Source organism: Kazachstania africana, chromosome 10 (genome assembly GCF_000304475.1).
Source record: "Kazachstania africana CBS 2517 chromosome 10, complete genome".
In the NCBI taxonomy this organism is placed as follows: domain Eukaryota; kingdom Fungi; phylum Ascomycota; class Saccharomycetes; order Saccharomycetales; family Saccharomycetaceae; genus Kazachstania; species Kazachstania africana.
In genome coordinates, this window is record NC_018949.1 from 26,387 (window position 1) to 49,653 (window position 23,267).

Here is a 23,267-nt window from a genome sequence, read left to right on the forward strand (position 1 = left end):
AAATAAATGCATGCATAACTATTTAGTTTTTAATATCCTTCTCCATTCTTTGAACTCATTTGTTAATACGGCTTCACCATTCACAATATCATCATATTCTGGGTCCTTCGCTGGAATTTCGACTAGATCCAATTCACTTCCACTGAATAAAAGCTTAAAAGGCCTGATTTCGTTAGCATCCGTTTCGAGATGCGCTAAAGTATCGTAAAGCCATCCAATTATTTCTCCATACCATTGGATAGCATCCATACATTGAGCCTTCACCCCCCTATTGGTGAACAATTTAGGAACATCTTCCGTTAGATATTCTTCTATGGACGTAAGATTATAAGATCTATCTCTGAATCCATACGTTATCCGTGGTATGCCAATTAAGAAGCATTGCAGCCAAGTTTTGAATAGTTTCTTCTCAAAATTCTCGATATCCTGGTAACTAGATAAAGACCTGGTACATTTTAATTCGAGATAATGTTTGAGATTATCTGCACCGTCTTCTTTGAAATCATATATACCATCCACTTCACCGCCCATCAGAACTCTGTGCTTACCTATACCTGTTTTCACTACAGATACGTATTCATCGCCATTTGAAACACAGGCATCGGCTCTACTATCAAGACTATCTCTCTCAGTAAATGCTATAGGTTCATTAAGTAGAGTGAGTGCCTCAAATTTGTAACCAGTATAGGAATTGACATCTATCGCATTGCTGATATCTTCCTTTTCATTGATTTCCTTAATAAATACTTGCTTATCAAAAAAGACAACTCTAAAATTGATTTTATTGAACTTGGGATTATGTTCATATGCAACCATTATAAGTTTTCTCAGTATCCCTCTAAATGTAATAACATTGACGTTTAATTTGGAATCATGTTTCTTTTCAACATCAATCACACATTTAAGTACACCTTCCAATGAACACACATCTTTAATTTGACTCCTTGCATTGATGAAGTTGTTCCGTCCTTGAGCTAAGTTGTACGGTTTCTCTAGTTCAGCATCAGGAAAGTAGTAGTACCTTAAGTTGCAATCATTATCAGTCAATATTTCTCCGTATCTTTCAGAAGTCCTTGAATAAAAGGAAACTTCCCTCGGTTTAGCCGCCGCTTTTGTAGGTTCACTCCTGGTAGTAATAGGTAGGCGATGTATAATTGTCATCGATGCACGTTAAGCTACGCCTGATGCCTCCCTTACTACGAATGGAGTATCTTCTTTGCTTCACACGTCATTAAAACTAGCCGGAATTTTTCACGTCATAATGATAATTAAATCGAAAGCATATGAGAAATGAATATATTGTATATATATATATATATATGTGCATTCAAAGATTATGGATGATATTGTACCTAACAACAATTTCAGTAAATGAAAATAAAACTCCCACAATGATTACGACTAAAAACCATAGAGTCACTCTAGCAATATTTTTTTCTGCTACTGAATCAACACAAATATCGAAAAACTCTAAGAAGACTTTGCATCGGTCATTTACAACTTGTACTCTCTTATCGATTTCAAGATACTCTCTCATTGCCACATATAAAGGATGCAAACTTGGTTCAATAGACCAGAAGAAGCCTGGTGTATCCAGGATATTTGAAGATAAATTGACATCAACACGAAGCTTAAATAACTTCCCAGATTTCTTCAATAATTGCTCTCTCTTCATACCCAGTGTACCGAATAGAGCTAATCGCTTCGGTAATTTGATTACCGCTGTGAATAATGGTGAAATTCTGGATTCGAATCTTGATAATTTAGATGATTGAGCGATTGCATACGAAAGTGTTAACTTTATCATATGGTCGTGTGACCTCAACGTTATAATATCGTTGAATATCCTGGGCCTTTCATTATTATCCTTATTATATTCGAAATGGAATTCTTCTGTCTCAATATCTTGTTCATCGAGCGGTTTTAATACCAACCTCTTGGTATCTTCAAAAAATGAGATATCTGCTAATACGTTTTTCTCTTGCATTTCTGTGAAATTCCAAAAGACAATAACACCGTAATGGAAAATGAAAATTTCTGCATGCTGATCCTCTTCTTCCAAATTAGCTTGTCTTGAACTGGTCAGACTGGAATTTTCAACGTTAGACGTATCCATTGTTTGAGTTGCTGAATCTTCTGCAAAAAATTGCGGTTCACTGGGATCAAATACATCCTGGTTTACTGCATTTATTGAGAGCATATCGGTCGGACCAAGCTCTTCTGTGTTAACTTGATTGACGTTCAGTTTATCATGCGGATTGTTTCTAGTGTCCGGACCACTATTAACTTCATCTTCTACACCTGAAAAGAATTCATAATGATGGTCTCTTTGTTCACTAGTGTCAATCAGTCGATCTATTAACGTTTTGCCTCCTACAATTCTCTTGGAAATATTCGATTTAACCCTAAAACCATCTCTACCAGGCAGCAGAGGTAGAATATATGGTACATACAGGCAATCATCATATAAACGGGGTGAAACATCGTGGGTTTCTTCAAGAAAGTTTGATAGAACTTTCAGATTGAAACCTTCAGCGATATTATATGCAGTTAACCTTGGTAAATTGTTGACAGTTTTCTTGAAATTATATTCTATGTTACCCAGGGATGGTCTTTTAGTGTGACTCTGTTCTTTAAGGAAATTGGCCTTTCGACCCTTTTGTAATTCTTCCTCAGGTATAAGAACCAATTTTTGTGAAATCTTGGAAGTCCTAGTGGGTAGGGGATTCATCATTTTTTTCTTTAATGAAGAAGCATGTAATCTTTCATTACCGATTGGAAACCTGTCCCACGATGAGTTGGAGCGTCTTTCTTCCCTACGACCTGATGGTACTTCGGAATTGTCAGCTAAGATATTATCCAAAGAAATGTCACTGAATTTGCCCGGTTGTCTTCTTATTCTGGTATTATTTATAACCTTTGGGCGATACATCTTCGTACTATTACCGTCATTGAAAGCACCTTGTGGGGGTCTCCCGGTACGTGGGTCTACGCTAGAATTGGTTCCAAATGCAGCATGACCTGCAAATGGTGCACTCATCCTATTCTTAGAAGACCTGGAATCTGTCACTAAAATCGATGGAGATCTCTTGGGCATCGATGGCTGAGTGCTAGACCCGTTCCGATTCTGCCTATTAGGGCTATAGCTCATTTTTCTTTGGTACTATCCTTATATTTGTGAAGCCTTAAGAGTGAGTTGATTTCAAAATTTCAAGTTCGGATTCTTATACTATTAATTGATTCAACGATTAATGACGTTTACAGAAGTACCATTATTTCAGCTTTCAAGATGTAGAAGCATCACATTTAGGCTATTCTTACGGATCAAATCATGTCTCATTGGATTCTATATTTATAAAATGTATATAACTATAGGCATATATACGCGCGTGCTTGTTTCTATAGGGCAGCGATGGAGGCTGTCTTAGTTTGCAGCACTGATTGGAACATCTTCCCTGTCGTCATCTTCATCTTCTATTAGTTCAGCTTCACTCTCATTAATGGCTTCGTTGGCATGATCGGCTGCCAATTCCGCACCTTGTAGTAGATCGATCAAATCGTCCAACTCTTCGCTGTGAATCAAGTCAATTGGCCTTTGATTATTGTTATTTTTCAATCTTGGATCTGCACCAACCTGGATCAAATTACTGGCGATGAAGGTGCCATGTTCAGGTTCAGTCTGAGAATATTTCACAGCACAATGTAAAGGGGTTTCCCCATCGATATTATTCTTTGGATCGATCTCAATATCACCTTCCAAGTCGAGAATCTTATCCAAAACCTCCCAGGACCCGTATTTGCAACTTAGATGCAGTGCTGTGTTACCAAATGGATCCTTTGATGAATTTATCAAGTCGGCAATCTTTTTATGATCATTAGCTAAATCGCTGAACACAGTCTCCAACAAATCGACATTATTTCTTCTAGAGGCATCTAACAGTTGCTCCCCAAACGAAGCTCCTTCAGTTTCCATTCTGGTCGGCAGTTTAATTGGTCTATGTCCACTATATATATATATATATATATATTATAAATTGCACTTTCAACTGGGGCAGCTAAGTTCTCTACCAAAGCGAATTTATCAATACGTAAAAAAATTTTCAATATTAGCAGCTTGCAAATAATAGTGAACACTGAACTAAACAGTCCAATGTCTTCTGATATCAGTCAATTGATCTCTCAGGCGCAGTCTCCAGACAATTCGTTAAGGGAGCATGCTGAGCAGCAGCTGCTACAATCGTGCGATTCTAACGCTTCTTTAATATTTCAAGCTTTGACGGATGTCGCAATAAATAATTCAAATAAGTTAGCTGCCAGGCAGTTCGCTCTATTATCGTTGAGAAAGCTTATTACTTTCTATTGGTCCCCTGGTTTTGAATCCTATAGGAATACCTCACAAATTGATCTGGATACTAAATCGTCATTGAGAAACTACCTCATCCAATTGGCATTGGATGACAACCAGGATTCTAAAATCAAGTCAAGTGCGTCATATTGTGTCACACAAATTTCAGCAGTAGATTTCCCAGACCAATGGCCTGAACTTTTATCCATTCTTTACGGCTGTATTACTCAACATTACTCGCTGAGTGCCATAAAATTATTAAACGAAATCTATGACGACATTGTATCTGAAGAAATGTTTTTCGAGGGTAATATAGGATTAGAAACGTTAAGTATAGTCTATCAGTTGCTAGAAAGTGGGGATAATGTGTCAATTCAGGCACGGATTGCCCTGGTGGATCTTTTAAATGCCACGATTACCCAAATGACAAATGTGGATTCAAATTTGACAGAAAAGAGAAAGCAACTTCTTTCAGAAAGTATTCCTAGAGCACTAGGCCTATTGAGCAACATTTTAGAAATGTCTCATAGAGATATAAGTACAGATTCATTGACCTTCATCGGTAAAATTTATGAAATTCTAGTATTGATTAAGAACGAATTGCCTAAAAAATTCTTTAGTGCACAAACCAGGGACGCTTATAAACGTATCACTCTCAATACTTTATCTTTGTTGCAAAACAAATATGCCTCTATGACAGAACCGGCAGAGACAGAGTTAGAATCATTTAGTGAATGCGCTATTCATACATTGGAATTCTTAACTAGTTTGTCATATAACACTAATTTTACGGAGGAAGAACGGACAATTATCTTAAATTCATTGTTGGTTTTATGCAGTCTGGACCCTGTGACGAAGGAAACATGGTTAGCTGATTTCAACCACTTTGTATCAAAGGAAACAGGGCTTCTACCGTCTTATACCATTAGAGATCAAAGTTTTGAATTCTTGACTTCCTTGATCGATCAAAATTTTCAATTGATTTTAAAGTCAATATTCCAATACTTTTTTACGTTAATATCCTCTTCTTCACCTAGCGTTGATCCTTCTCAACTTGAAACAACATTTTATCTTTTACAATCCATCCTTTCGAATGATGACGATATAGAAAATGTTAATAATGAGGAAATAACCAGTGTTCTCAGGGTATTACCTTCATTACTTACCAACGTACATGATTCTTTGATGGTATCCCGAATTATACTAGCCCTTCCCAAGATTTTAGAGAAATTCATGGATGATTTGCCAGATGTAAAAGCAATGGTGCAAACATTTTTGGTGCAGTCAACTGAACTGGCATTGAGGTTATCTGGTGATTATATCATTAAATCTAGTGTTTTGATTTCGTTCACAAGTTATTGCTATTTTGCAGAATTGCCTAGTGTTTTAGGACCTGAATTATGTGCATCCATACAAAAAAGTATTTTAACCTTAATGAAGCAAGTTTCAAACGAATCCGAAGATGATACTAATGGTTTATTGACAGAGGTATTGAACAATATCATCGAATGTAATTCAACCAATACTAGCCAAGAGATTTTACAAACAGAATTCAGTTTACTGTTCAGTATATCAAGTAAAGATCCATCCAACGTTCAGATTGTTGTAGAATCTCAAGAATCATTGGAGAAACTTCTAACTAACGTCACAGAGAAGGTATATTTAGAATACATTCAAATATACTTACCTCCTTTTATTAACATTATTCATGCAAATTCTACCACCTCTTATAGATATTCACCGCTATTATCATTAGTGTTAGAGTTCATTACAATTTTCATGAAGAAGAAGCCTAGCGATTCTAAAATTTTACCTGAAAGTATTATAGCTAATCTTTTCCAGCCACTTGTTGATATTTTGACGACATCAACAGAAGATGAAACACTTCAATTGACTACGGATGCATTTACATATATCATTTACAATACTGATTCTGAGAAGGTCATGCCATATTTAGAAACTGTAGTCAACATCCTTGATAGACTACTTTCTTTGGATGTGACGGATACCGCAGCTATGAACGTTGGCACTCTTATAGTCACAATTTTCACGAAATTTTCCGCCCAAATTTCAAGCTTAATTCCTACTATTTTGAACGCTGCGGTCAATAGATTGATTGATTGTAAAAATATTTCTACACAACAAAATCTAGTTTCATTACTATGTTTCTTATTCTATTCCAATACACAGGAGACAGTAGACTTTCTCTTCAATCTTCCTCAGCAGAACATTGTCAGGGATGTACTAATAAAATGGTTTGAATCATTTGAGATTATCAGAGGTGAAAAAAAGATCAAGGAAAATATAATTGCATTGGGTAAATTGTATTGCTTGCATGATGAAAAGCTGTTCAGCATAAAAGTAAATGGCGACATTATTCCGTATGAGGGCGATTTGATCATTACTAGATCTAGAGCAAAATCTCTTCCTGACAAATATACCCAAATAACTATCTTCGAAAAGATTATTAAACTATTTATTGCTGAGTTGGGCTTTCAAAATAAGCAACCAGCTATTGAAAATTTGATGACAAATGAGACAACAGCTTTAGGAGACAGTAACGAAAACGATGATGAATGGGAAGACGTGGATGACGTTCTAGATTACGATAAATTAAAAGAATATGTTAATGATGAAGACGAGTTGGATGGGGAGGATTCACGTGAATATGGTGAAGGGGATGAAGAAGAAATTACCGGTTTAGGAGATGTCAGCCAAACGGTTACTGAATTAATTATTGGCTTTTTCAAAGATGTTACATCAAAAAATGTCAACAACTTCCAATCAATTTATGACACTTTATCAGAAAATGAAAAGATGATACTAACTCAGTATTTAGTATAGTCCTTCAAAAATTTTAACTTTTTATATAATGGTTTATTAATGTGGGCACACATCTGAGAAAAGCTTGTCTATACAGTTTCGCAGGATAGAGAAACTGGCTCTGTAGGGTTAATAAATGGCAGCCTGTCCGTCTAATCTTCAAAAAGTATTGGACACTATTTTATTATAAGTAATGCATAAGGTTATAACTAAAACGAAATTTCTAAATAAAATGCTCTTAATATCAGAGAAATGACTTCAAGTAATATTATTGAAAAAGAAGTGGTCGCTGTGGTAATAAAATGTGGAGTGGTATATAGTAGTGTCAGTTCAATTCTATATTTTTTGATTCCGTTGGACCTGGAGAGAAATAACATAATACTCTTGAAGTCAATTTTATATATTTCGGTGGTGGTAGAGCTTTTTTGAAACAAGTTTCCATAAAATATAAAAGTACATTATATAACGTGCTTCATCAATTATACTCCCCCACATATCATGTTCTTCAATACAGCCTTGATTAAATATTACAATTTTGCATGCATAGTAGGCCTAATCGTGCCATGACAGCCTCAGCAGTGAGACATATTCAGTTTATAGTTGCGAGAAAAATCATACCGTAGTATTATAAGGATAGATAGAATCATTTAAGCGGGACATATGAAACGGTTTACTGCTTTAAAAACATTGCCGCACTTTACCAAACGTAACGCATTATTATCTGTTTACGATAATATTGAATGCTTTACTTGGGCTAAAAACATGGAAAGGCAAGGAAACTTTTCCAGATAAATTCTACAAAAAGGCAGGCAAATTAACATTATAGAGAATAGCTCTGTGAATGCTGCAACCCAGCAAATTAGACAGGTTCAATACCGTATAATCAATGGCTTATACCGTACATCATATGTGACGGCTTTCGCTATATGTATCAGTAACGCGTATTTACGCCAAATGCAGATCAGAAAACAAACATCATCACATCGAGAGCCATACTATAAAGTTGTCACTCATCTGAAAAATTGGGTATGGACGAGGCTACAACTACCCCAAAGAGATATCCAGACCAGCATGGAGGTTCAAATTATAGTTTTGCTAACAATTCCACCATTATTACCCCATTCAAAGAGCGAGCGCTGGAAGAGCAAAGATTGAAGGAAGCTTTATTACTGTCTGTCACACCAGGATTGAAAAGACGGTTGGAAATACAAGCTAGCATTGAGCCACTACATAATGATCCTTTTGAGATTAGATCATATCTTCGAGATTTAAGCTCAGCAATAATTACTCAAGGCAGCAAAAACTTGTACAGTAAGTTAGACGAAGAACGGCAACACGATAAAGAAGACGAGCTAAATGAAGCCATATCTCCTGTTAAGTTGGATCAGGACAGTAGTATACTCAAGGAAACGTTTAATGAGGATTTGTTTGAACGAGAAACTCCGAGCCAGAATAATCTGCAAAATGAGTCCTCTTCCCCACTGCCGTACATTCCTCATGACCAGATTTTACCATCACCAGAACTAGTTTCTCGAGAATCTCATTCTTCTCGGGACAAAAGTGCCAAGACAAGAACGCTAACTGAGCTTTTAATGTCTCAATTACCTACTATTAGAAAAGGCCCTAAAATACGAAAACTGGAACCTGTAAATATCAAAGAAGTGGAGGTGAAACAGAAATCAACAGAAACTCTGATAACCAAGAAACCATTGGAAAATCCATTTATTGAAAATTCAAATTTCCAGCAAAAGCCCATAGAAGATGATATGCCCGTTGATAATATGTCAATAATAGATGACAATTCTATTCATGAATCGGACAATGAAAGAGAGTTACCTTTCCCCGAGTTTTCAAAGGCATCTATACCGACACAACTCCATAGGAGCCCAGTAATTAAAACGAGGCATGCTTTGGATGCTCCTAATGACTCCATTCTCAATATAATACCCAACAATTATTTTAGCGAAGATGATGATGACTCTATAATGTCCTATGAACCCAATATTAAGCCATTGAGCCAATCATTACTTCATACTGCTCTTAATGATTTCTTAAATGCAAGGAATATCAAACTGAGTAACAAAGAATGGAAAAGGCTACAATTAGAGTCTGTAGATATAATGGGAGATATTATTTCAAATTTAAATAATTCCGATGATCAAAATAGCATTGACACCATTCTAGAAATATCTGAAAAATTGAATGTTTCATCTTCGAAGGACATTTTCTTTCAGAAATGTTGTAACTATCTAAATTTAGAACAATTGAATGAATTAGAGAGAATATTATATACAGGTCTGTAACATTACCAAAAGAATATTCATTATTATTTTATTTGTTCAACTATTGTACTCCAGTCGCAATGTGTTGACTAAGCTTTCAAAGTATTGGTAAACTCCAAATGATATGCCACCTGATAGCCCAACTTTGAAAAATCTTGCAATACTACCTTTCCATAACGATGCGACACCTTCCTGAACAAATATTCTGTAACAACAATTCAAAGAATTTTTGTATAGTTGTTGTCTCCTCTTTGATTGCATTCTTGTCTTGACAACATCTAACGGTTGAGTAACTGCCACAACTGCGACAGATGATATAATACCAATTCCGATGGAAAGATATTCATTTTTTGGCTCATTTGACCTAGCAGATGCTGCCTGAGTGAGTAGTGTGAAAGCAGTAAACCTTACAGCAGAATTTCCTACCTGTCTGAACATCGTCGGCATAGCACCTTGACAAAAACCTTTTACACCCCTAGTAGAATATATTTCTTTGATAGTATTTGACATTCTCGTTTGCGGTATTGTTTCATAAGGGTTTAACTTTTGGGATGGAGTCGATGGTTTGTGGAAAGTACTTTTATGTTTTGAAGCATTTGCAGTTGATATTTTTTCATCTTTGCGATGGGCCAATTCCATTGCATTCTCAATCATTGTTGTCTTCACATTTTCGAACGGCACTATGCATAAACTTTCCATTGTCCCAGTAAGTATAGCAGCAGCTAACATCCTTGAGCCAGTGATTGGCCTGTCTCTGGGTAGATTGGGGTCCTTTAACAGCTGGCATACTTTATCGAAAGTATAGAATCTAACAAACGTCTTACAGAGAACTCCAACGTTTAAGATCGAACAGCCCGTGAAATATGCCCTTACGGGATAAACACGGTCTAATGATCCATGCAAAATAGAATTATGAAGCTGTCTGGTTGTCTTGATAAACTCAAAGGGATGAGATATAGTTGTATGAAATATACTCGCAGCACTACCTGCGACAAATTGACTTAATATGTAGTAATCGGGCTATTCGAAGTTAGTATTAGATCACATGTTAATAAGAATAGTATACGTGGTACATACATCTTTATTACTCATACGTTCCTACGTGTTATCCTTCATTTCTTGATCTGAAAGTAGTCTTTGAGCTTTATGATTTTCGATATTTTGACCTTTAAAAGTCCGAAGCTTCTAAGAGCTTTTACTAAAGAAATCATTAAAACTCCATCACACACACATATACATATATATATAAACAGAAGGTAGTATATCGATCTTACATGATCAAATCTCTTGGTACATATCGTTCTTCCAAATATTTCATTTCTTCATTGGTGAATTGGACGTCCAGGGCTTTAATATTGTCGTCCACTCTGGCGATAGAGCTCATACCGATAATTGGAGCACAACCTTTACTGATGACCCAGGCGGCGGAGATCACAGCCATTGACACGTTTTTCTTCTTCGCGAGCTCTTCGATACGGTTTACGATAGTGATTTCCCACGGTTTCAAGTGTTTCATACCCCAGTCATTAAGAATAATGTCAGTAGAAGACCTGGCAGATTCGACACCGACTGGTCTCGTTAGAAGGCCACCGTGGTTTGGTGACCAAGGAGTCAGCATCAGATTGTGTCTCTTGGCAAATGGGATAATTTCACGCTCATCTTCTCTGTATATCAGATTGTAACAAGATTGAACGTTCACAAATTGGAACCAATTGTATTTATCAGCAGTGAACTGCAATTCGGCAAGCTGAGTACCAAGCATAGAAGACGCACCAATGTACCTGGTAAGACCCATTTCAACCACGTCGTTCAAAGCTCGCATTGTTTCCTTAACCGGGGTATTTGGATCGAACCTGTGGATCTGCAATACATCAATGTAAGTACCTAATCTTTCTACCGACTTTTTAGCAGCGTCCAAAATATGTTTTCTGGAAAGGCCCTGCTGATTAGTCAAATCCAACTTACCCACTCCATCTTCAATGGCACCACCAAGAGATAAATCCAATGTTTCATCCACGGGGAAGAAAAGTTTTGTCATAATGACGACAGTTTCTCTTCTAATCTTGTATTCTTCCAAAAATTCTTTTAACAGCCTCTCACAGAGACCATTAGAATACACATCAGCCGTGTCAAACGTACGCAACCCCTGATCATAACAATGTTTCAGAATTTTAAAGACCTTTTCCTTATCATCTTCGATCCATTTAGCCCAATTTTTCGAACCGTACGACATACATCCCACGATAATAGGTGAAATTTTGATACCGGTGTTCCGAAACGGGATTTGCTTGACAATAGCCATAGTTTTAGGTATAAAATTCTTGAACAGCTTAATACATGGCTAGAATCGTTGCGTGAGTTATCCTTTATATATGCCCGACCAGCTTAAATTGCTTAAATGATCACGGGACTTTTTCTAAACATGTTCCTTCCAACAAAAATCAAACCCTAAAAAGTCCGGGCACATTTCCTGAAACCCTACTTATCTGGCTGGTCATTTTGGCGCGCCCGGAAAAGATCCGTCTTCTAGCCCTACTTCTCCATACAAAAACTGAAAAAAAAAAAATCAAAAAAATTTTTTTTGACACATTTTTTTTTTTCATTTCACCGGTTGGGTTCCCGCATGGCGTAATATCGTCTTGGGCTGCAGGAAAGTCCCTCGAGAAGTATCGTCCTTTGGTAGAATGATTGAGCAACGAAAGGTCTGGTAATGTTTAAATGCTGTTGAATCCAGGCCTCAGATTAATAACTTCGAGAATCATACGTCGACAAGCAACCAGAATGTCTCTTGATCAAAAATTCGAAAAAATTTTCAAAAAAGTGGATGAATTGAAACCACAATTCATTGATGTCTTAGCTAAAGCTATTGAAATCCCAGCTGTCTCCAGTGATGAGTCCTTGAGACCAATGGTCGTTAAGAAAGCTCATTTCTTAGCTGACCAATTGAAGTCCCTTGGCTTCTCTGACATTCAATTAAGGGAGTTAGGTACTCAACCACCTCCTGTGAATGATCCAAAACTACAATTACCTCCTGTCGTTTTAGCTCGTTACGGTAACGACCCAGCAAAGAAGACTGTCCTTGTCTACGGTCATTACGACGTTCAGCCAGCTGCTAAGGAAGATGGCTGGGACTCTGAACCATTCACATTAGTCGTCGACGAGGAAAAACAATTATTGAAAGGTAGAGGCTCTACAGATGACACTGGTCCATTAACCGGTTGGTTACACGTTGTCAGATCCCACCAAGAAGCAGGTATCGAATTCCCAGTCAATTTGATCACTTGTTTCGAAGGTATGGAAGAATCTGGTTCTTTGGGTCTTGATGATTTGATTGCTGTTGAAGCTGACAAATACTTCAAGGATGTCGACACTGTCTGTATCTCTGATAATTACTGGTTAGGTACTAAGAAGCCAGTGTTAACCTACGGTTTAAGAGGTTGCAACTACTACCAAGTCACCATTAATGGTCCACATGCCGATTTACATTCTGGTGTCTTTGGTGGTATTATTGCCGAACCAATGATCGATTTAGTCCAAGTTATGGGTACTTTAGTTGATTCTCAAGGTAAGATCAAGATCGAAGGTATTGAAGAAATGGTCGCCCCAGTTACTGAAAAGGAACATGAAATTTATGAAAAGATCGATTTCAGTGTTGAAGAATTAAATGCTGCGAGTGGCTCAAACACTAGCTTATACAAGAAGAAGGAAGACATTCTAATGCACAGATGGAGATTCCCATCTCTATCCATTCATGGTGTTGAAGGTGCTTTCGCCGGTCAAGGTGCAAAGACTGTCATTCCAGCTAAAGTTGTTGGTAAATTCTCCATCAGGACCGTCCCAGATATTGACTCTGAGAAATTAACAAAGATAGTTGTTGAACATTGTGAAAGAGAATTCGCTAAATTAAATTCACCAAACACTTGTAAGGCTGAATTGATCCACGATGGTAACTACTGGGTTTCTGATCCATTCAACGCTTCTTTCACTGCTGCTGCCAAGGCTACCAAAGTCGTTTACGGTGTTGAACCAGATCTCACAAGAGAAGGTGGTTCTATCCCAATCACTTTATCCTTCGAAGAAAAATTAAAGACCAACGTCATGTTATTACCAATGGGTAGAGGTGATGATGGTGCTCATTCTATTAACGAAAAATTAGATATCAGCAACTTCGTCAACGGTATCAAGATCATGTCTGCTTACTTACACTACTATGCTGAATCTCCAGAAAAATGATTAACATTTCTATCTCTTTGATTTATATATTTATTAGTTTGTAGCTTCTTTACGTCTCTAGTTGAATATTTCAATATGAACATGAAAAAAAAAAGAGCGATGCCCAGAATGAATTTATTCTGAGCAAGAAAGTTCACTATCATCAAATATTTATGAGTCAAGTCCCCAGAAATAAGATTCTCATAGTTTTCAGTAGTGAGACAAGTGATACAACGAAGAAGGACATACTTTCCAAGATCTTTGTACAGATTGAAAAAGAACGGTTGAACGATAATATAATAAAACATATTCAATGGGAGACGAAATACTACAGAGCAGAATTAGACTTGTACGTGGACCAATACGATACTTTGAGCGAATGGATAAAAGAATTGCTATCAGAGGAGAGTACTCCGTTGCTTGAAGTACTTGCAGGTGTAATAGTTATCGATGATGCCGATATTACTGAGCATAAGGGCAAGTTCGATCAGATTAGTACCAAAATACATGATGACTCGTTTTTACTACGGTGTATCAATTCAGAGAAAATTCAAGATAGCCAAGATGAGGTTCTAAACGACGTACTGGAGACAGTGCACTTAGGAAGTCTAGGAACTGTCAATGAATTTGGTGAAAAGCTTGGCATTGAAAGAATAAAAGAGATTTTGGACACACACGCATGGGATCAAGATGTGGTAGAGCTTTTGCAAGACGATCAAATGAAGCGTCACAGGACGCATGTGGAAGATATCGATGCGATAGTTAAGAAATTGGAAGAAGCCAAATTGCAATATCAAGATTTGTCTGCCACCGAAATGAAAGAAGCAGATTTATACGCTCTTGAAATAGCAGAAGAAATAGCAAGATCTATATGACTTGTTGCTCGTATTAGAAAAGTGTATACACCGTATATAATTTCTAATAAAAATGCTTCTTGAATATTGTTAATGCAATTGGGAAGTACGTCACCAGCACAAGTTTGTTAATCACATCTAATGTAGGAGTAGAATGGAAATTTAGATTCTGAACGTTTAAGAGTAGTAAATAAAACTCACTACAATACAGAGTAGGAAGAATAACGTAAGTGACGATCTTCCAAATTATGGTATTCTTCTTCATGCCCTGACGTTTGAACAACTGTGTCCAATGAGCATATGCTTGAGACAACCCCAATGAGGCTATAAATACCGAATAACTGTGATTTTTGAGGACTAAAGCATGCTCATAATCGTCATAGAAGTGTAACACGAGAATCACATATAAAAAGTTCAAATCCTTGACAAAAGTGCTGGATAACACAGCTCTTTTGAATCCTCTGAATTTAAGCAACCAAAACAACTCACCCACAGAGGCATAGAGTAATAAGCCCATCAAAAATTCGTGGATCCCACCTGGTAAGAACCTTGAACTTGCCAAAATGATCAAAATTAGCCATCTAGCAAAAAGAGCAGCGAAACAAAAACTCGTTGAGAGTTGATAGTATTGATATAGCTTATGGGTGAATCGTGTAAATGCCATAGTAGTCTTAGTTGAGATCGTCTAGTCTTTCTACCGAAGTGATGCTGATGGTCTTAATAGCATTTTCCAAATATTCGCGTGGCCTTAATCCATTTTTCAATAATGAAATATTCTTATATTAATAAAAAATGAGCATATCTTAGTAGAAGGAGCCCCTCTGGAGACTAACGGGAACTGATATTATGTTGACTACAGATATAAGATCGAGCTTTCTAATATGTGTTGTCTGCTTGATGACTGTTGTGTTTGCCTTCTCAGCTCAAGAAGTTGAAATATTCAAATTACAAAATGAAATAGCCAAAAGATATGGTGAAACTATAGACTTTTACAAGCTATTGAAGATCACAAACAAGGCTACTAGTCGTGAAATTACCAAGAATCTTAGAAAGCTATCAAAGAAGTACCATCCTGATAAAAACCCCAAATATAGAAAGTTATACGAACGTCTCAATCTAGCTACTCAGATTCTAGCTGATGATACACGTAGGAAGACCTACGATTACTATTTGAAAAATGGATTCCCAGATTATGACTTTAGTAAAGGTGGGTTTTTCTTCAACAGGGTGCAGCCAAAGACGTGGATAATCTTGTCATTTGTTTATGTTGCTATCAGTGTTATTCACTATATTATCTTAAGACTGCAATATAAGTCAGACGTTAGACGTATCCAATTCTTCATTAACCAGTGCAAAGATCAGGACGATACCAGCGGTTTGGGCGAAAAAAGACTGTCTTTCAAACAGCATGAGGAAGATGAAGCTAAAGAACTGATTGTTAGGTTTGGTGATGTTTATATCATTGAAGAAGACGGTAAGACGGAGACGTTGATTTCACCTGACACAATCAGCACCCCAACAATTTTTGACAGTGCCTTCTTCAGGTTGCCAGGCTGGTTTTATAACAAAACCATTGGTAAATTCTTCGACAGATCTTTACAGAAGGATGGCAAGAAATTAGGTACTAAGAAGGATAATTAGAAAGAAGAAAAGTGTCATTATTTTATTCTATTATAATGAAATAGGAAGTGCAAAGAATAAATAATATTATATGTAAATATATAATCATCATTGATAAAAAAAATGTTACATTTATTTTCATGGAGGTCCTAGTATTATCACACCATTACGTTCATTTCTCGCATCTATGGAGTTTTGGCCCTTAGCAATCAGGACCTCTCTCAGCTTGTCGTGCAAATCAGATTCTGTGGATAATTGCTCCTCAAGGTCTTGGACGTTGATAAGTTCATTGCCCTCGTCTGCTTCGTCAATGTGCGACGTAATGGTTGGACTTGTAGGTGAAGTATCATAATTTTGATCCATAATAACCGAACTGTTATTATTATCTGGGAATTGTGGTATGATATTACCATTACCATCATCAACATAAGTACCACCTCCAAGGATTTTTGAATACATTAATCTTGTTTCATTGAGTACTTCCTCAGAATAGTATTTCCAACCGTCATCTTGTAATGTATCATAAATGGTTGGAGATATCAATTCTACCTTGTATAATTTAGAAAATTTCACAACTTCCTCAGCAATTAAGACTAGATGCCCCATATAGCCAAGGTTTGTATGTCTTTTATCATAAAATTCGTAAGAATCTTTATAAGCCTGAAGTATTAAGCTGTTAGTGATCTTGAAATCAACATTTTCTTCAGCAGATTTATCAGTGTATTTGAGGGAATCGTTAACATTGAATAATGAATAGACTAAGAATGAATTATATGAAAAATCCATTCTACCGTTGAAAATTTGCTGAACAATATCAAATATAACATTATGCCAAAAATTATTCCACGGGAATTTCATAAACATTGTCAAAACTTTTGGTATTATTCTATTGTCATATAGAGTAATCTTGTAAAAGTCACCTATAGTTGGTTTAGTCCTTAATTTTTTATTTTGATTATTATTAATGTATGGAATCTCAAAACTTTCATCTATTTCACTATCATCGCTTTCCGTTTCAGGAATGTTGTTATCTGAAAACTGACTTTGTTTTAACAGAAAATTATCATTATCATTAGTATCATTATGAATGTCATTATTAACATCATTATTATTACTGGTATTAGTAGTTACATCATTTGTTGTGGTATCATCATTAGTTTCATTATCATTAATGACTAAACGCTTGAAATTAGTGGTTATAGTATTACTATCTTCATTATTGATAGAATTACTGTCATGGTTGAATCTATAATTTTTTCGAAATGCATCACGTTTACGTGCAATTCTTTCTGCCCTTTTGGAATTCATCGACCCCATATTTGAGCAATGTAGAAGTTCTGCAATAAGTTCGACAATTTTAAATCTTTCGAACCCTAGTGGTTCGAAGATTTCTCCTAATTGATTTTCTCTCAATTCATGCTTACGTGCTTCTTCAACAATTTTGAATAATTGAGGTAATTTCTCTGTAAAAGTCTTTAAAAGATAACCAAGATATATTGGATCTCTATCATTTGGTGGATTATTTTCTAGAGTGGTATTTAATAAGTTTATTTGATCATAATCTGAATTATTTTTCCGTATTAATTCGATAATAATTGAAACGGCCACGTTCAAAGCGTAACCTCTTTCATTAATCATAATATTGGATAGAGTCACTACGCATTTTTCACAGGCCAATTCTCTAGTTAGATTATTGGGACCCACAGAAATGTCATCAATTGGAGCATTTGCAGAAATTGCTATTAATGCCTTGAGAAAATCACCAGCACATGCCTGAATGTGCCAGGAATAATTTTTGTTATTTAATAAACCTAAACATTTAGAAATTAAATCTTGTTTTGACAAGAGATCTATTATTCCAGTTGAAAATTCACATTTATCGGTGCCAATTATTTTCAATAAAAATTCCATCAGTAAAGAAATATCAATATGTCTGACCATGTCATCAACGAGGGTCTCTTGAGTTGATACAAAATTTAAAAAGTCTTCAGGTTTTGAAAATAATAAATTGGAGCCAATCTTTAAAAAGATTGATACTAAAGGTGAACTTTCTGAATTGAAATTTGGATGTCTAATTAAAGACCAAATTTTACCTAAGTAATGAGAATCTTTTACTAGCGTTTCACTTATTAACCATATATCTATGGCGAATATTTCAGAAATAATAGTAGCCCTACTCAAAACATTATTTTTGTTTTCATCTTGACTATTTATGTCATTAGAACCTAAGGAGTCTAATGCGATCAGCATGTGGTCAATTAAATATGCATAATTTAAAATTTTCACACCATTGTCAAAGATGTACCCATAACAGAAAAAATCTAATAGTTTATCATTTTGTCTAGTGAGTTCATTCAATAGTTCATTTTCTCCTAGAAGCCTTTCGATGAAAGAGGCATTCAAATCATTTTTTGTATATGTATTCATTGGAACAGTTGTTAAGCTCAATACGTTTTCCAGTGATGATGACCCACTGGAAGTACTAGACCCCGAGTGGTCGTTCGAGGACCTTTCTGAGGGTAATGATAGTTCACTAGAACTTGGATTTGACTGCAACTCCAAATTCAGTGTATTATTACTTTCTTCGTCGTTTACAATCACATCATCTGACTTTGCATTCAGAACGCAAGGACCACTCTTAGACTCATTTGAGTTGCTTCGTATTGTATCCTCCGATTCATCGGTATGCAAATGCTCCAAAGCATGGAAAATTTCGAAATATTCATCCAGAATCTTATTTATACCAGAACTATTTAAAGATTGTCCAAATGGCCACATTGACATAGTAGCACAGGTCACTTTTTATACAGAAACTCGGATCAAAGTATTAATTGGAAAGCCACTCAATTCTCCAAAGTGACAAAAACGATATTTCTAATTCGGAGAGACGTGTATTACTATTTACTTTTCTCTTGATGGCTCCTCAAACGTAGTAATCGACAGGATTTGAACGTAAAACAGCAAATGAAATTAGCAACAGGAAGGGAATTATATGATATGAGAACGAATCAGAACTTTTCCCACTGTTTATACACTTCGTTCTCACACAAAATTTTCTAGATATCTGTGATCTAGTTTTGCTCAGCTTATTAGTCAAACGATGTTGCCTCTCTTCAAATCTGTCTTACTTTTGCACAGAGAAAAAAAAAGCCGGAAACCAGACCATGCGGGTAACAGCATCGAGATTTATTGAATTTCTGCAAACGTTTTTATATCTAATTAGTCAGTTAGTGGCAAGTCAGGGACAGAGAAAGAACCAGAAATGAGGCTGCATGCTAAGTTATTGATGGGTGCAGCAACGCTGCTGCTAATATGTCTGCACTACTATGGGATTTTATTCCATTTCGGTAGTGTTTCTGGTGGTGGAGAGATCAATAAGTCGATTGTGGTGTTACAACAGGCTTTTCAACCTATGAATGAGATGTTATTGACTGCGTCATATACGATTAACGAGTTAGTGATGAGAAACATGAACGGTATCTTAAATTGTGTGGCGAAAGCTGGCTACGCCCGCGAGCTACTCTATAAGATTCGTGACCATTTGATAAAGTTCTTACACTTGAACACGTTTTGTCACAAATGTGAGAAATGGCTGGGACCTATATTGAACCATTTGAGAATATTGATACATTTCTTGAAACCTTATACGCAGCGGGCCCAGCGTGTAATCACTGCCAATTTCTTGGAATTAAAATCAAAATTCAATTTCAGTAATGATGACGATGCAACAAGTGATCCCATGGATAATGGAAATGACATATTTGATCATATTGATAGTGCTATGAAGGAAAACAAGCTTCGAGTAGAATTTGAATCTGAAGAGGATGATGAGGACGAAGATGATAACGAGAGGAAACGGGATAAGGATTCTATCCCAGATTCATTGACGACACTACCTTCCATACTGAATTATGACATGCTGCTAGAGTCTGGTCGTCAGAGCTCTTTTCTTGAGAGCGAGGTTGCTCTAACGGAGGAGGAAGAAACATCTCTTCTGGAAAGCGAATTCGATGCATGGATGAAAGCCATACAGAATAAATTGGACAAGATTATAATATTGTTAAATAATGAAGTGGATGAGTTTACTGAATTTAAAGCAAACGAATTTGAAGAAAGTTACGAATCCATGCAGGATAAATTCCTAGAAGCTGTTAAGTTGCAAGTAAATACTATAAATCAGTCCATTGAAAATATCAACTGTATAACCAAAACTAATCCAGAAACCAACGAATTGGAATATTATGATATTACAGGCACTCAAAGATTGAAAAGGTACATTTCAAGGCCGATGATGACGAGTTATTTCCAAAACACCTTCGATATCATTGAATCCTTCAAACAAGACGCATTGGCTCATATGTCAGATTTTGTGACTGAGATAAAATTGGAGAGTGAAAAGGTCCATCAAGATGATGTAGCGATGTATGAAGAATGGGGGGATATAATGGTAAGCGAGTGGTCCAAGAGACTGGCTTATATCGACATTGTCATGCCAAAAACCGAGGAGATCCTGGTCTCGAAATGGAGGAACTACATGAATTTGAAGGGGAAAGTGATTGCGAAGCGAGATGAACTTCTTCAAGAGACTATAGATTTAACTAGAGCCAACAATTTCGTATCAGCTATAGAGGCCAAGATTCAAGATTTGATTAAAAAAGTAAAAGGACAAATGGATGAGCTATCGAACCAGGCCAATGAGGCATTCCTAATACGTGAAGATAGAGAAATCAGAGAATCAAAATTCGGTTTTGCAATTGATAATGAGGCAAACATAGCTGACTATGGTGACGCTATCGATACAGGTGGCGTGGGCCAAGAACTGTTGTAACGGGGGGAAACATATATAAATAAATAATAGCTATGTAACGAATGAACACTTTTATATTTTTCTTAAGAGATACATCTCATCAGTTTCAAGAAATTAAAGGTAAATCTGGTGGGAAATAGTGGGAGCACGTGTGATATGGTCACTACCAGTTGACCTTTCATGACAGGATCATGCTAACGTTAAATAAATGTTCCATTGGCTCTAACCGATAATCTGACAATGCGACGTTTATTCGTTTAGCCAGTCTTGGCACGGCCGATACAACTCACCACCACACTGGAAGACCACATTAACATGGCATATACAACAAGAGCAAGGTACCCGGAGTTGCCAGCATGGGTAAACCATCATGGTGAATTATATAGGCATCAGACTACAAATACACATATAAGTAATGTCCAAATATCGTCCAAAATCGCTCGTTTTTCTCCCAAATTCATCGCTGAAAACTCCACGAGTCATCTAACTACTCCCACCACCAACCACGCTCGTCACTATAGGCCCTCCCACAGCCATTTGGCATGCCATCTGGCACCACTACGTTGCTTTTTTGGCAGGGCATCGAGGGCTCGAGAAATGTGATTATAGGCATCACCGCAGAGAAATGGCCGTACAGACGGCGCCAGTGAAGAAAAAGAAAATTTTTCAAACGTCCTCGAGAGTGTTTTTGGTATATAAAGATGGGATACATTTAAGAAAAAACTTTTCAGTCGAACTATTAATCACTTACTTGAAAGAGTTGATTACGCTTGTTACATAATGTCTGCTCCAGCCCAAAACTATAAAATTGCCGATATCTCTTTAGCTGCCTTCGGTAGAAAGGAAATCGAATTAGCTGAACATGAAATGCCAGGTTTAATGGCTATCAGAGATGCTTACGCCTCCGTCCAACCATTAAAGGGTGCTAGAATCGCTGGTTGTTTACACATGACCATCCAGACTGCTGTTTTAATTGAAACTTTAGTTGCTTTAGGTGCTGAAGTCACTTGGACTTCCTGTAACATTTACTCTACCCAAGACCATGCTGCTGCTGCCATTGCTGCTTCTGGTGTCCCAGTCTTTGCTTGGAAGGGTGAAACCGAAGAAGAATACTTATGGTGTATTGAACAGCAATTATTCGCCTTCAAAGATGGTAAGAAATTGAACTTAATCTTAGATGATGGTGGTGATTTAACTTCTTTAGTTCACGAAAAATACCCAGAAATGCTAGAAGACTGTTTCGGTTTATCTGAAGAAACCACCACTGGTGTCCACCACTTATACAGAATGATGAGAGAAGGTAAGTTAAAGGTCCCAGCCATTAACGTTAACGACTCCGTCACCAAATCTAAATTCGACAACTTATACGGTTGTAGAGAATCTTTAATCGATGGTATCAAGAGAGCCACCGATGTTATGTTGGCTGGTAAGGTCGCCGTCGTTGCTGGTTACGGTGATGTCGGTAAGGGTTGTGCTGCTGCTTTAAGAGGAATGGGTTCCCGTGTCCTTGTCACTGAAATTGATCCAATTAACGCTTTACAAGCCGCTATGGAAGGTTACCAAGTCATTACCATGGAAGAAGCTGCTTCCGTCGGTCAAGTATTCGTTACCACCACCGGTTGTAGAGATATCATCAGAGGTGAACACTTCGCCAAGATGCCAGAAGACGCTATCGTCTGTAACATTGGTCATTTCGATATCGAAATTGATGTCGCTTGGTTAAAGGCTAACGCCAAGGAATGTATCAACATCAAACCACAAGTTGACCGTTACTTATTAGACTCTGGTAGACACGTTATCCTATTAGCTAACGGTAGATTAGTCAACTTAGGTTGTGCCACTGGTCACTCTTCTTTCGTTATGTCCTGTTCTTTCTCCAATCAAGTCTTAGCTCAAATTGCTTTATTCAAGGCTGATGACAAAGAATTCAGAGAAAGACACATTGAATTCCAAAAGACTGGTCCATTCAGCACTGGTGTTCACGTCTTACCAAAGATCTTAGACGAAGCTGTCGCCAAGTTCCATCTTGCTAAATTAGGTGTTCAATTAACTAGATTATCTGACGTTCAATCCGAATACTTAGGTATTCCACAAGAAGGTCCATTCAAGGCTGACCACTACAGATACTGATTTATTTAACATTCTCAACTTTTGTCCTTTTTTTAAAATCAGAACTTCTTGTAAAAATGTCTTTATAGCACTCAACGGTTATAAGATTTTTAATGAATAATATTATTTTAATGGGTTTTTTGTTTACAAAAATTGATATTTGATCTACATATTATCTTATGCATTAGATATTACATGTAAACGATTGGTATATA

General features: G+C 36.7%; 14 protein-coding genes across 14 annotated transcripts; 7 read left to right on the forward strand and 7 right to left on the reverse strand.

Annotated features, from left to right (window-relative positions):
* Positions 1-18: 18 nt before the first annotated feature.
* On the reverse strand, positions 19-1,161 carry KAFR0J00160 (DXO/RAI1 family decapping nuclease; the record flags this gene model as incomplete). Its single annotated transcript, XM_003959170.1, has 1 exon — positions 19-1,161. The coding sequence occupies one exon, from the start codon at positions 1,159-1,161 to the stop codon at positions 19-21; it is 1,143 nt and encodes a 380-aa protein (XP_003959219.1).
* A 166-nt stretch (positions 1,162-1,327) lies between these two features.
* RMD8 (Rmd8p) lies at positions 1,328-3,151 on the reverse strand (the record flags this gene model as incomplete). The annotated part of the gene is made up of 1 exon (XM_003959171.1): positions 1,328-3,151. The coding sequence occupies one exon, from the start codon at positions 3,149-3,151 to the stop codon at positions 1,328-1,330; it is 1,824 nt and encodes a 607-aa protein (XP_003959220.1).
* Positions 3,152-3,424: 273 nt separating this feature from the next.
* ANK1 (ankyrin repeat-containing protein ANK1) lies at positions 3,425-3,973 on the reverse strand (the record flags this gene model as incomplete). Its single annotated transcript, XM_003959172.1, has 1 exon — positions 3,425-3,973. The coding sequence occupies one exon, from the start codon at positions 3,971-3,973 to the stop codon at positions 3,425-3,427; it is 549 nt and encodes a 182-aa protein (XP_003959221.1).
* Positions 3,974-4,150: 177 nt separating this feature from the next.
* KAP114 (karyopherin KAP114) lies at positions 4,151-7,189 on the forward strand (the record flags this gene model as incomplete). Its single annotated transcript, XM_003959173.1, has 1 exon — positions 4,151-7,189. The coding sequence occupies one exon, from the start codon at positions 4,151-4,153 to the stop codon at positions 7,187-7,189; it is 3,039 nt and encodes a 1,012-aa protein (XP_003959222.1).
* Positions 7,190-8,196: 1,007 nt separating this feature from the next.
* On the forward strand, positions 8,197-9,471 carry CNN1 (centromere-binding protein CNN1; the record flags this gene model as incomplete). Its single annotated transcript, XM_003959174.1, has 1 exon — positions 8,197-9,471. The coding sequence occupies one exon, from the start codon at positions 8,197-8,199 to the stop codon at positions 9,469-9,471; it is 1,275 nt and encodes a 424-aa protein (XP_003959223.1).
* A 36-nt stretch (positions 9,472-9,507) lies between these two features.
* Positions 9,508-10,542, reverse strand: MRX20 (Mrx20p; the record flags this gene model as incomplete). Its single annotated transcript, XM_003959175.1, has 2 exons — positions 9,508-10,470; positions 10,528-10,542. 2 exons carry the CDS (start codon positions 10,540-10,542, stop codon positions 9,508-9,510), a joined length of 978 nt encoding a protein of 325 aa, XP_003959224.1.
* A 178-nt stretch (positions 10,543-10,720) lies between these two features.
* Positions 10,721-11,752, reverse strand: KAFR0J00220 (aldo/keto reductase; the record flags this gene model as incomplete). Its single annotated transcript, XM_003959176.1, has 1 exon — positions 10,721-11,752. One exon carries the CDS (start codon positions 11,750-11,752, stop codon positions 10,721-10,723), a length of 1,032 nt encoding a protein of 343 aa, XP_003959225.1.
* A 479-nt stretch (positions 11,753-12,231) lies between these two features.
* DUG1 (metallodipeptidase) lies at positions 12,232-13,683 on the forward strand (the record flags this gene model as incomplete). Its single annotated transcript, XM_003959177.1, has 1 exon — positions 12,232-13,683. The coding sequence occupies one exon, from the start codon at positions 12,232-12,234 to the stop codon at positions 13,681-13,683; it is 1,452 nt and encodes a 483-aa protein (XP_003959226.1).
* Positions 13,684-13,835: 152 nt separating this feature from the next.
* IRC6 (Irc6p) lies at positions 13,836-14,537 on the forward strand (the record flags this gene model as incomplete). Its single annotated transcript, XM_003959178.1, has 1 exon — positions 13,836-14,537. The coding sequence occupies one exon, from the start codon at positions 13,836-13,838 to the stop codon at positions 14,535-14,537; it is 702 nt and encodes a 233-aa protein (XP_003959227.1).
* A 43-nt stretch (positions 14,538-14,580) lies between these two features.
* On the reverse strand, positions 14,581-15,180 carry KEG1 (Keg1p; the record flags this gene model as incomplete). The annotated part of the gene is made up of 1 exon (XM_003959179.1): positions 14,581-15,180. The coding sequence occupies one exon, from the start codon at positions 15,178-15,180 to the stop codon at positions 14,581-14,583; it is 600 nt and encodes a 199-aa protein (XP_003959228.1).
* A 182-nt stretch (positions 15,181-15,362) lies between these two features.
* Positions 15,363-16,157, forward strand: ERJ5 (Erj5p; the record flags this gene model as incomplete). Its single annotated transcript, XM_003959180.1, has 1 exon — positions 15,363-16,157. One exon carries the CDS (start codon positions 15,363-15,365, stop codon positions 16,155-16,157), a length of 795 nt encoding a protein of 264 aa, XP_003959229.1.
* Positions 16,158-16,274: 117 nt separating this feature from the next.
* SAP155 (Sap155p) lies at positions 16,275-18,914 on the reverse strand (the record flags this gene model as incomplete). The annotated part of the gene is made up of 1 exon (XM_003959181.1): positions 16,275-18,914. One exon carries the CDS (start codon positions 18,912-18,914, stop codon positions 16,275-16,277), a length of 2,640 nt encoding a protein of 879 aa, XP_003959230.1.
* A 484-nt stretch (positions 18,915-19,398) lies between these two features.
* On the forward strand, positions 19,399-20,964 carry OSW7 (Osw7p; the record flags this gene model as incomplete). The annotated part of the gene is made up of 1 exon (XM_003959182.1): positions 19,399-20,964. The coding sequence occupies one exon, from the start codon at positions 19,399-19,401 to the stop codon at positions 20,962-20,964; it is 1,566 nt and encodes a 521-aa protein (XP_003959231.1).
* A 759-nt stretch (positions 20,965-21,723) lies between these two features.
* Positions 21,724-23,073, forward strand: SAH1 (adenosylhomocysteinase; the record flags this gene model as incomplete). The annotated part of the gene is made up of 1 exon (XM_003959183.1): positions 21,724-23,073. One exon carries the CDS (start codon positions 21,724-21,726, stop codon positions 23,071-23,073), a length of 1,350 nt encoding a protein of 449 aa, XP_003959232.1.
* Between the last annotated feature and the right edge of the window lie 194 nt (positions 23,074-23,267).